We start from the raw sequence: 13,029 nt of genomic DNA, 5'->3' as shown, positions 1-13,029 counted from the left end.
ATTTGATTAATTCCTCGTTTTATAGACATTGAAGACATAAATGTTACAGTTAATGACAATGTGTGTAGTTGAAATTGCGAACATACTGGCTCTGGGATGAAATTGGGTAATTCTGGCTTTGACATGATGTATTAGCGACATCTACTGGTTATTGTCGATGTTAGGTTCTCGAATTTGCTGTATCCGTTTTTTAATCAGTAGGTATACCCAGCTGACAGGGAAACTATGATTCCGTTAAAATGAATATGATCATTGTAGAAAACTCCATCACAGTTACTCTTTCTCTGGTCCTGGGAGTCTGGGACACAGGCTCACAAACTCTGTCTTTCTAACTCAGGGTGTAAAACTCATTTTGCCCCTCGGATCACATTCGCGCACTCGGTCTTCGACGATTTCCGGAGGACGCATTAAAATGTCTTATATTTCCTCGCCATCAGAAATTGGCCTAAAATAGTTCTCTCTCCATCATTTTTTGAATTGTATATACTCCCTGACTGTCTATCTTTAATTTTGATGATTATTAACGAGTTGGACACAGTCAAGAAACTGTATGAAGGTACTGTAGGTCCATTATCGTTTCTACACTGTCTCTATATGGTTTTAGTCATACATACACTACATGACCAAAAGTATGTGAACACCTGCTCGTCAAACATCTCATTCCAAAATCATGGGCATTACTATGGAGTTGGTCACCCTTTGCTGATATAACAGCCTCCACTCTTCTGGGAATGCTTTCCACTAGATGTTGGAACATTGCTGCCGGGACTTGATTCCATTCAGTCCGACACTGATATTAGGAGATTAGGCCTGGCTTGCAGTAGGTGTTCCAATTCATCCCAAAGGTGTTCGATGGGTTTTTAGTCAGGGATCTGTGCAGGTCAGTCAAGTTCTTTAACACCGATCTCAACAAACTATTTCTGTATCAACCTCGCTTTGTGGACAGGGGCATTGTCATTCTGAAACAGAAAAGGGCATTCCGCAAACTGTTGCCACAAAGTTGGAAGCACAGAATTGTCTAGAATATCATTGTATGCGGTATCATTAATATTTACCTTCATTGGAACTAAGTGGCCTAGCCCAAATCATGAAAAACAGCCCTAGACCATTATTCCTCTTCCACCAAACTTTACAGTTGGCACTATGCATTGGGGCAGGTAGCATTCTCCTTGCATCCGCCAAACCCTGATTCATGTGTCAGACTACCTGATGATGAAGAGTGATTAATCACTCCAGAGAACGCGTTTCCACTGCTCCAGAGTCCAATGGTGACAAGCTTTACACCACTCCAGCCAATGCTTGGCATTGCGCATGATGATTTTAGGCTTGTGTGCGGCTGCTCGGGACGAACAGTTCTTGTGCTGATGTTGCTTCCAGAGGCCGTTTGGAACTCGGTAGTGAGTGTTGCAACCTTGGACAGACGATCTTTACGAGCTACACGCTTCAGCATTTGGCGGTCCCGTTCTGTGAGCTTGTGTGGCCTACCACTTCGCTGCTGAGCCATTGTTGCTCCTAGATGTTTCCACTTCACAATAACAGCACCTACAGTTGACCGGGGCAGCTCTAGCAGGGTAGAAATTTGACTAACTGACTTGTTGGAAAGATGGAATCTTATGACGGTGCCACGTTGAAAGTCACTGAGCTCATCAGTATGGCCATTCTATTGCCAATGTTTTGTATAGAGATTGCATGGCTGTGTGCTCGATTTTAGACACCTGTCAGCAAGGAGTATGGCTGAAATAGCCAAATCCACTAATTTGAAGGGTTGTTCAGATACTTTTGTATATACAGTACAAGTCAAAAGTTTGGACACCTTCTCATTCATGGGTTTTTCTTTATTTTTACTAGTTTCTACATTGTAGAATACTAGTGAAGACATCAAAACTAAGAAATAACACATATGGAATCATGTAGCAACCAAAAGCCAGTCCATGCAGAAAATGTCAAGAACTTTCAAAGTTTCTTCAAGTGCAGTGGCAAAAACCATCAAGCGTTATGATGAAACTGGCTCTCATGAGGACCGCCACAGAAATGGAAGACCCAGAGTTACCACTGCTGCAGAGGATAAGTTCATTTGAGTTACCAGCCTTAGAAATTGCAGCCCAAATAAATGCTTTTTAAATTTAACTAGGCAAGTCAGTAAATAACAAATTCTTATTTACAATTACAGCCTACAGGGGAACAGTGGGTTAACTGCCTTGTTCAGGGGCAGAGCGACAGATTTTTACCTTGTCAGCTCAGGGATTCAATCCAGCAACCTTTCAGTTACTGGCCCAACACTCTAACCACTAGGCTACCTGCTGCTTCACAGAGTTCAAGTAACAGACACATCTCAACATCAACTGTTCAGAGGAGACTGCGTGAATCAGGCCTTCATGGTTTAATTGCTGCAAAGTGCAAAGACGCCACAACTAAAGCACACCAATAAGAAGAAGAGACTTGCTTGGACCAAGAAACACGAGCCATGGACATTAGACTGGTGGAAATCTGTCCTTTGGTCTCATGAGTCGAAATTTGAGATTTTTGTTTCCAACCGTCAAGTCTTTGTCAGATGGCGGAGTAGGTGGACGCATGATCTCTGCATGTGTGGTTCCCACCATGAAGCATGGAGGAGGAGGTGTGATGGTGCTTTGCTGGTGACACTGTCTGTGCTTTATTTAGAATTCTAGGCACACTTAACCAGCATGGCTACCCACAGCATTCTGCAGTGATACGCCACCACATCTGGTTTCACTTAGTGGGACTAACATTTGTTTTTCAACAGCACAATGACTCAACACACCTCCAGGCGGTGTAAGGGCTATTTGACCAAGAAGGAGAGTGATGGAGTGCTGCATTAGATGACCTGGCCTCCACAATCACCCGACCTCAATCCAATTGAGATGGTTTGGGATGAGTTGGAGCGCAGAATGACAGAAAAGCAGCCAACAAGTGCTCAGCATATGTGGGAACTCCTTCAAGACTGTTGGAAAAGCATTCCTGGTGAAGCTGGTTGAGAGAATGCCACAAGTGTGCAAAGCTGTCATCAAGGCAAAGGGTGGCTACTTTGAAGAATCTAAACTCTATTTAGAATTGTTTAACACTTTTTTGGTTATTACATTATTCCATGTGTAATTTCATAGTTTTGATCTCTTGATTCTGCTATGTAGAAAATAATAAAATAATTAAAACCCTTGAATGAGTAGGTGTGTCCAAACTTTTGACTGGTACTGTATATATAATATATACATACACATTTCATTTCAACTTGTAGGACTAGCCGCATGTGAATAACAATTAAATAAATGTAATGTTGAACACTTCTGGTTTTAACTGCATGTCCTGTGATGACCATTTAGGGTGAATTCGGGAAAGAGTGGGACAAGACAAACTGGGACAGATTAATCCTGATTCATTTATTTCTTGGTCTGACAAAATAACATCTAAACTATTGTTACTAAAAGCAAAATTACATCACATCAGGGGCAGAGAAAGCAAACAGGAAGCTCACCCCGGGAAGCACAAGGTAAAATCAGTGACATAGCTTCTCTGTGTTGTTGTTAAGGTTATAAAACGGTCCTACATAATGCACTGTGCCGAATGTTGACGTAAATGTGAATACTATGTACTGGTGCATCAAAATACATAAAGTTGCCAATATTATCTTTCAATTTTGAAATTGTCATGTTTGTTGTTGTCCCGCTTTACCAACCATAGCTAGCTAAAGTAGCACAGAATGGAGTGGGCTTTTCTAATGGAGAGAGAACCAGTCTACATTAGGGACCACCTGTATTTAGGTTAAGCTCTGGTTCTTGTAGTACTGTTATTAGTACTGTTATTTCTGGAATTCAGAAAGCAGGACACTTTTTGCGTTTTCGTCTTCTGTAACTTCTTCAGACAACATATCGGCCCAACATGATACATTTCTGAAATCCTCAAATGTTTCCTAATCACACAAAATTGAATCGTCATTGAAGTACAATTAGGACTATAATAATGGTGTCAAAGTCGACCAAAAGCGAACTGAAAATATGGTTATGCCTCCTGTGAATATGAAATCAACAGTCGTTTTTTTGTGTGATTACGAAACATCTGTAGGATTTCAGAAATGTGTCACGTGTTGGGCTAATATGTTGAATAGATGTCGAAAGAGGTTACAGAAGATGGAAATGCAGTGTCCCACTTTTTCCGAATTCACCCTAAATGGTCATCACAGGACATGCAGTTAAAACCAGAAGTGTTCAACATTACATTTATTTAATTGTTATTCACATGCGGCTATAGGCTACACATGTAGGATCTTAATTTGAGCCAGTTTGCTACAGCAGGAAAATAATCCTGCAGCAACAGGAAATTTGAATTATGTGGATTATAATGAATGGGACATTTTTGTAGGGGTTGATACATTTTTCGTTACTGCAAATCTAGTCTGATATTTTAAAGTAGAAATAACAAACTTTAGGAGCCTTTTTAAACCTTAAATACACTACAAGTTTGCATTTCCTGCTGTGAAGGAAAATTCTCAGTAACAGAATAGTGATCAAATGAAGATCCTACATCTGTACACAGGGACAGACAGATATTGCTAGAGTTATGAATCACTAAATGTGGTGTTGTCCTGGATACCAGGTCAATAATAGTGAGAAACAGGAACAAGGCACAAGTGTATCATCAAAGTTAACATGACACATCGTTAGTCAAAGACACATGACATGAACAGTGTTAATCCAAAACAGATTGGATAGTTTTACACCCCTCTACAACAAAACTCACAAGCAAAAGATAACCTAATGTTATCTTACAATGTCTAAAGATGTTGCATAAGTAAAATGGTTGAGAAGCATTTAGTTTATTCCCCCTGGGGGAAAAAATTAGAACACATACAATACAGACCATATAACAACCAAGTCTACTCATAATGTAGTTGATTTTTAGATTAAATGTATCAATATATGGACTTAACATAATTGTAATTGCTGAACAGTTGGTTTTTAATAACAATTAGGTTTCTTTAAAAATATTTAACGAACCATTGAGAATGCAAAGAAACGTCATACTTTTACAGCTCTGTATATCAGCCAATGGGAATAAAAACCTCCTAGACTACGTGCTCATACAGCTGTATATCCTGAAACAGTCATCACAAGAACACCAAAAATGCAACAAGCAGCAGCCATATCTGTTTAGTTGAAGGCACATAGATCTATACGTATGGTGCTACATCTACAGGGAAGTCACACACTGCAAGTCATGGAACTTGAGCAAGGCAACGACTATGCCAGGATGACAAGCCACAATATAGCTACAGAAATATGCCACGTCTACAAATAACACACTTTGTGCTATACAGTCAGCATCGCGTATTGGCTTGTTGCAGGCTCTATCTATCTTTGTGTTCGGCTGTTCGGGTGTAAAGCTGGACTCTGTCACTAAAAATCGATCAGCTAAATGTGAGATACTGTGCATGTAGCTGTAACTACTAATCTCCTTATTTGAATCCCCAGATGTTCTTCTATAATACACAAATATACAATTTTGCAAATTAATCTACACAATTTTCTAGTACAGGTACAATATATAAGATATCACATAATTCAGTATAAAAACAAACAAATGCAGATATTTACCGTTGAAGACAACTTGAAATGAAATGCCTCAATTTGACTTGCTATGACAGGGGAATTCACCATTTCAAAGTAAAATGAATGAATCCTCAAAACCTTTAAAAAAAAATGACACCATTCAATTATGTCATGTTTAGATCATGTCAAATGTCCACTGAAATGTTTCAAAGTTTGCTTTCAAAAACGTTTCATATCATACAAGCACCAAGAAATAACAGTTAAAAAAAAGTTATTAGTTTAGATGAATACAACATGAATGGTATTAATGCTCTCTAAAACAATTAGTGTCAAGCAGTAATTTGAGTAGAGTAAACTGAAAGTGAGTGTGCTTCTAGTACTACCATATGATGGTAGTCATACTCAACCACTGGAATCATGCAACGTCCACCACTGCACCACAACCCCATCCAGAATGGATAAACAATTACACACTCCAAAATGTATGTATGCAAAGCAATCTAATTAAGGACTTGTTGTTTTTTAGTTAAGGTATAGTATGGTTTTAGTAAATCCTTGCAATGACCACCACAAACACATTTTGAATCAATGCCAGTTATGGCATGAATCGGTGACCAAAGTAGGAGAGAGGTCTTCTACAAGGCCCAAGGGGACTGGATCATGGGGGAGGGATGGGCTTGGGAGGAGACCATGGCTAAGTCCCAATTATTCATCCTTTAGGCTAAATGTGCACTTTCACACTCCCCGTCATGGATTTAAAAGCATTGGATTGGTGTAATTATTGACTGGAGGGAGTTTCCACCATTGTGAAATCCATGTGAGAAAGTGAATTGGGACTCAGCCAGAGAGGGAGAACCGTTGGGCCCAGAGGTTAGGGGTCAAATTGCTCATCCTCCATGTGAAGGCTGCTGGGGGAACACAGGAGGGGCTGGCTGGAGCAGTTGGTACTCTGACTCTTCAGGCTCTCTGATGACCCTGTGGACACAAGGAGCATGATCCAATTAAACAAGAGGATCTCTTACTCCAGTGAAATAAATCTAAACAGTTGCATACTTATCAATACAAACTTGCTGTCTATTTGCATGATAAACAGAGTTACAACCTGCAGCAGATTATTAACCAACTGTCCTGAATCGGACAGATTGCGAGGGATCGGTTTCTCTGAAGCAACGTGACAGAAAAGCAGATAGGTAAAGACAGGACAGAGAAGTCCTACATACCACATTTATTCCTCCACACCAATAGAGCAGGCATCAGGACCTAGAGCTGGCCATAGCAAGGCCAGGTAAAGGGACAGGGCAGGGAGTAAGGAAACAGAGAAGAACAAACAGCACACAGGTTAGATGCAAAGCTGGGGGACTGAAAGCCTGGGAGAATAAAGAGAAAAAGAGCCAAAAGGTATTATACGTGCAATCAAAAATTTATGTTAACAATTGGTTTGAGCCTTAAAGACATGCTCTGGTACTTTGGCAACTAGTAAGTATGTTTTAAGGTTCCAATTTTGTGTGTGTTAATGTGTAGTTCATACATAATCTATGAGCAGAACTAGCCAAGAAATCCCTAGCAACACGCACACAGTAGACAGAGAGACATGATGCACATATGTGACAGAGTACGCAATTTTCTGGGGCCACTTTTGGCTCGTGGGCGCTACTTTCAGAACTACTAGCTAAAAAGTATACAAAAGAACCAGAGAATATCTTTAATATCCAGACAAACATACACAATTGTGCACAGATACGCACAGACCTGGGCCTTGTGTTATTATTAGCTTACCTGGCAGAGACAGGTCCCCTGGCGGGTCACTCTCTGTTTTGGTCAGGCTGCTGTGTTCACTGCTGTAGTCCTGAAGGATCTCTCGCTCTCCTCCAGAGTGCAGCCTGTCCTCTGTACCACCCACGACAGGAGGGAGAGACAAGGTCACAACATGCAACAAGACCTAAATGTCCTTACACTGGTTTGCAATGTACCCTGGTAGGTATTTCAAGTCATTATTTGGAGAGGTCACCTACTCGAACTTGATGTAGACTGGACCGCTAACTACGTGCATTCAGAGCATGACAGAACTCACCATCATCTGGGGAGATGAACTCCGGTATATCCTCGGCTGCAGTGGCCTCGGTAGGAGCAGGGCTGCTGGAGAGCAGTGTGTGAGGCTGGGCGTCCGACATCTCAGACAGCTTCTCCTCATCCTCCTCCTGGATGGGTGATGAGGGTGACCTCAGGGTGCTGCGGGGGTGAAACACTTACAATGAGGTGACATTGATAACAAACCAAAAAACATTTACAACCGACGTGAAGCTTTATAATATACAGACTGCACTCTGTACTGTTGTCCTAGTAAGTTTATTTTCTGCAGGTTGGCAAGGCACAGCAATGTCAACTGGATGGATTGCCAAGGACATGCCATATAATCAGTTTGTAGCATGGTGCTGGATACAGAAGATGACCTCTAGCAGCAGCTCACCACAACATAAGGACACTCTTTATTCTGACCCTGGGCCAAGCTGTTACACAAAATGATGAGCAATCAATCCAGAGTCAAACCCAATGTCAACAAGCAAATCCATCCAGGGCAGTTAATCTGTCAGGGCTATTAACTCCATACTAAAACTAAATCATTCAAAATTGCATATGCTCCAAGTTAGAGACCATTCAAATCAAATGGTAATGGTGTGAAGAATTACAGTAGCAGGCAGCTGGACTGTAGAGAGCAGCACTGTGAGACTTTAGCCTACTTCAGTTCCTCCCCCTTCTTCCTAAAGTGTGCACTGATTCACCCTACCTCAAAAGATTTCAAAGCATTGGATTGGTTTAAATATTCGCTGGAGGGAGGTTCCACCATCTTCTCTTACACCTGTCCATTACTTTTAAATCCATGAGGGGGAGTGTAGTGTACGAGTGCACACTTCAGGGAGATGGTCCATCTCAGATGGAGGAGAAAGTGAACTGAGCTTGTTACTACCCTTGTGTCTCAGGATTACCTGTCAGGTGACTTGCTGACCTTGCCCTTCTGCAGGCCCCCGTCACCGGAGTGTTCTGGGGAGCCCAGTGGCCGGCCCTCCCCTACCAGGCTCCCAGAGAAGTTAATATCATCGTAGAGGGGGGCGGGGGGGATGGAGGGGGACACAGAGTGCAGGCCGTTCAGGGCCTCCAGCAGAGAGATGGGCTCAAAGCCTGGGGGAACCGAGTCTGAGCTCTGGAGAGACGCACACGCAGAAAGACTGCTCATATCTTCACTAGTCATTCACAGTCATTTATTAAAGGCTTTGTAACTGCATCGTGATGGAGTTGAGTTTCGTTAAATACAAGTATAAAAAGAAACAATCCTTGTCACAAACGATGTCATGTATTAACACCAAATGCCTGGGTCGTGTGCGCCGTACCGAGTGCTCATCATGGTCCATGGTCTGAGCCAGTACAGGGCTGAAAGACACAGGGGACAGCGGCCCAGGCTTCTTCCTCACAGCTCTGATCTGCAGCAAGGCTCGGAAGGCTGGGGAGAGAGACAGACCAAACACTGATTACACTACACACTGTCAAATGGGACTGCATCTTCACTAAAATGTCAACTTCACAGCATTTTCCTTAAATCAGCTCAGTGCACACAGGGCATTCATCTCCACGTCCATTAGGTGTCTCTCTCGCTGAGCTCTGAAACATGGCAGCCTGGCATGTCTATTTCCTATTAGCGAAGGCATCCCATTTGGAAGCCTATTGGAAACAAACTAGTGTCGCTCCTTACGCAGTCTGCAGATAGGACAGTTGTTGGCCTGGTAACGCAGGGTGTCAGCACAGGAGTTGCAGAGACACAGGTGTCTGCAGGGCAGAATGATGGTGTCTCGGAGGTCTGACAGACAAACAACACACTCATTGCTGTTGTCACTGTTCTCATCCTCCGATGGCTGCAGAGATCCAAAAAACAAGAGTGTTGTTAAGAGTGATGAACATGTAGAAAAAAATTGACTACGCAAACCAACGGTCTGAAAACCTACAGCAAAATGAGCCATATTTCTGATAGATTCAGGTGTGGTTACACCTCCATAATGTAAAAATGTGTTGCTTTCCAACAGCCTTTGTAAATTCATGTTAGATAAATCTACTGTATGCATCTACAAAAGTTGTTCCTGGTGAGTTCTAGAACAACAACCTTGGTCTCTTGGTTGTTTTTGTTTTCAATTCCATAGATCTCCTGCAGCAGGTAGCTCACACGATCCACCTATAACAGAGTGCACACATGGTAACACGTGGCCAAGGACAGAGAACGATGGGAGGAACACATTGTAGCCTTATGTCCCATAGGGGATAAAGAGGACGTAAGCACACATGCTAACAAATGTATGTGTTGTAAATTAACATGTTTTTGTTATTCAGGCATTTGTATTTTGAATAATCGACTAATATAATAGAGAAGACATGGATTAACTTGGATGAACTTACAATTTGCTTCTGCTTCAGAGGCTTGACGGAGAAACTGCCATCCACATGCTTGAAGGGAAGAAATGATGTTTAATTCACATATTTCATAATGTGTGAAAACAGAACTTCATGACATCAGACGCGGGATGCAAATTTGAGTCAAATTCAAACACTGTCCTCTTCCACTCAATTGACACAATGAGTTACTTACTCTCTCAAAGGCTGCCAGCAGCACATGTGCATGTCCCAAGCAATCTGGAAAAGGACAAACACTAATTCATAAGGGATTACTGTACTCTGTGCATACAGAGTGTCTAATCTAGCACCTGCTATTGTGGTACAGCGGAGAGACAGTTGCTAACTAAGTTTGTTAAGTCAGTCTTGAGGTGATATATGGAGCGCAGTACATTAACATCAGCGTCAACCGTTTGGACCACCTACCATCCCCTTCATCCACCACAGCTTGGATCACCATGGGGAAAACACCCCGGTCCAGGTCAAAGTTCAACTGTAAAGATAAAATAAATGGTGACAACAGATGAGTTTATCAACCGTGAGCTGGTGACATCTCTCCACAGGATTGAGTGCTGCTGCCCAGATATACTCACATCCTCCTCCTTCCAGTCGGTGAAATCGATTTTGAAAGAAGGTAGGGAGAAATGTTGGCTCACACCCCTCTTATAGTGTACAGTCTCAGAAACCAGGGCTGGGCCCTTTGGGTTGTACCTACACAAGACAGAAACAGTGATGTCAATATCTTATCAATACAAAAACTATCAACGTTAATTTAGTATAGCGGAAATATAAGATGTTCTTTATCAGATCTCTTGTTGAGAGCTCTTTCTTCGACCACAAATAATGAAAAACAGCATTAGGCCTAACTAAAATCAATTTCCGTATTTTCCCTCTTAAATTTGTCAATGGAAAAGCTCAATAAAAAAAACTGCAAAAAAAGGCAGAAAAACACATCCATCCACTCACATAATGACCTCAGCATAAACTATTATATTAATTCCCTCTTCAGATGACATGCGTATCCATGGAGACAGGCAGTTGCTAAGGACCTATTGTATCTCTCCCAGTCTGCTTTTTGGAGACTGGCATTCTATGCTGTATATTGGCCACTATCATAAGATGTTCTTATACAACGTGTCTTTAAAGTGAATAAAACATTTTCACTGCAGAAACAGATAAAAGGCATGGATTTAATTTCAAATGAGAAATGTAAAATTATGAATTTGATTTAGTTAGCAAGAGAGCAAGAGACAGTGGAAGAAAATATGTATTTCTAATTAGTGAATGACTTAGAAATAGCATATTGATGCTAAACATAGTCTATTATGTAAATGAAAAGGTTTCTGAATCAGACTCTTACATACATTGCCATCCCATTGGTGAATTCCTCAAAAGCTTGGCAATACAGGGTGATAGCCACACGAGCATCAGCGTCAAATGTGAACTCCACACCATACAGAACCTTTGGCTTCCCTCCTTCCTCTACTGGAGCATCAGTGTCATCTTTATACCTAGTAGTCAAGCAGACAAACAAAACAATGTTAAGCTAGCTTTTTCAAGTGGCCAATTTCAAAATGACATAACTTTGATACTGAAGCTATGATTAAGTTAACAACAACAACAAATCCCTCATGCACCACACTTATGAAAGCATGTCGATATCAAATGAAACATAGGATTAAACAAGTACAGTGAATAGATGTTAAGCTAAGCTCAATCAGCCAGGATTCTTGACCTGAATCACTTGACAATGAAAACCACGAAGAAAAATAAATGAGGTAAGGTTAGTCTGAAGACTACTCGCTGTAGAATATGGTGGTGTTTTTCCTCACCTGACCAAGCGCAGGGAGTCCTTTCTGATATTGACCAGACTTCTCAGGGTCTTCACAGGCTCATGGGGTGCCGGGGTCACGTACGGAAACTAAGCAAAGGTGAGACATGACAACTAGTCTAAGAAAAGAACAGCCCAATGCAGATAAACTTCAAATGCTTTAGCCTAATCAATAACATGGGGGATGTGAATCAAGGACTAGTCCTGAACTTCCACTTCAACTAATATGCCTAATAGGCTGTACATGTTACTTCTCTGTCTGCAGCTTGCAAGGTGCAAAACTTAACAACATAGCTAAGAATCTTTACCACTATATAGCGAACTTGTAGGTCCTTACTTGTACAGGCCTATTTCCAAGGAAGTTCAGATCCATGTTTTCTCCAAATAGGTAACCCTCTGGATGTGGAGTGTCAAATTTCTCCCCTCCCATGAAAAAATGGCTGGCAAAGTAATTCCCTTAAAAAAAATAGAAGTATGTGACTAGATTAGAATCAGGATAAAATCAGGATGGAAGGCCTATCTTTAATCAGGACAAGATCAGGACACTGATGTACAACTCATCTCTGCCTCATCAAATAAACATCTCACCACGACTGAATATCATCTAATTACCCATTTACAGCGTTCACATGTAACGTTAGGCCTATAATGTTGGGAACTGATGATGTCAGTTTAACTGACGTTAGCAGCGTTAGCTATAGTTCGAGTTTTAGCGTTACAATCCAAATGAATAGCTATATTTACCCGATTTCGGTGGAAATCTGTACGCAGAATTCGCCTGGATATCAATATCCTCAACGCCAGCGATTCTCCGGCTAAGAATCGACCCCATCTTTCCTTGTTGTTGCTAGCTAGCTAATTAGCTACAGACTTGGCTAACTACTAACGTTACTAGCCCCTACGCTAGTGTAATTATCGTCCAAGGGACCGTTTTGTAACAAGTTTTAGACTTTCTTCGGTATTACACAGCCACTTATATATCCAACTGTGTGCCTGTCAAGAATAACGATAGAACCAAGGATAACTTGGTGTCCGCTAAAGAAAATAAACACAAGTTTCTAGCCAAAAGCCTTCTGATGTGTGATACGTCAAACTACATGGTGTTAGGGACTTGTAGTTCTTTCTGTCACCGACCTACTTACTGATCGACCCTCCCCATCGCTCTGATTTGCTCTCTCGTGCTGCCGATCAAAGGGGCGCTCA

General features: G+C 41.5%; 1 protein-coding gene across 2 annotated transcripts; it reads right to left on the bottom strand.

Moving 5' to 3' along the window:
- Positions 1–3,376: 3,376 nt before the first annotated feature.
- Positions 3,377–12,966, bottom strand: LOC110486339 (putative E3 ubiquitin-protein ligase MGRN1). 2 transcript variants are annotated; one of them, XM_021557857.3, is made up of 16 exons: positions 12,571–12,966; positions 12,164–12,282; positions 11,828–11,916; positions 11,360–11,506; positions 10,589–10,706; positions 10,422–10,488; positions 10,192–10,235; positions 10,002–10,049; positions 9,712–9,780; positions 9,307–9,466; positions 8,948–9,057; positions 8,546–8,760; positions 7,633–7,790; positions 7,338–7,448; positions 6,782–6,827; positions 3,377–6,536 (listed from the first exon to the last, which is right to left on the bottom strand). In XM_021557857.3, exons 1-15 carry the CDS (start codon positions 12,656–12,658, stop codon positions 6,787–6,789), a joined length of 1,584 nt encoding a protein of 527 aa, XP_021413532.1. In that variant the 5' UTR covers positions 12,659–12,966; the 3' UTR covers positions 3,377–6,536; positions 6,782–6,786. The 2 variants fall into 2 exon arrangements, with proteins under 2 accessions (XP_021413532.1, XP_021413531.1); XM_021557856.3 differs by lacking the exon at positions 6,782–6,827 and having other exon boundaries at positions 12,571–12,935.
- Between the last annotated feature and the right edge of the window lie 63 nt (positions 12,967–13,029).

This window comes from Oncorhynchus mykiss, chromosome 13 (genome assembly GCF_057628025.1).
Source record: "Oncorhynchus mykiss isolate SJ-2025 chromosome 13, ASM5762802v1, whole genome shotgun sequence".
Lineage (NCBI taxonomy): Eukaryota > Metazoa > Chordata > Actinopteri > Salmoniformes > Salmonidae > Oncorhynchus > Oncorhynchus mykiss.
Note: the sequence above shows the minus strand (reverse complement) of the source record. Positions and strands in the feature narration are given on the sequence as shown.

Excerpts from the sequence above, each read along its gene's own strand:
- LOC110486339 (XM_021557856.3), bottom strand. The coding sequence starts at position 12,658 with ATGGGGTCGATTCTTAGCCGGAGAATCGCTGGCGTTGAGGATATTGAT. Across the intron at positions 11,917-12,163 it reads TTGGAAATAGGCCTGTACAA|TTTCCGTACGTGACCCCGGC; the intron begins GTAAGGACCTAC and ends ACCTTTGCTTAG. Across the intron at positions 9,467-9,711 it reads AAAACAACCAAGAGACCAAG|CCATCGGAGGATGAGAACAG; the intron begins GTTGTTGTTCTA and ends GGATCTCTGCAG.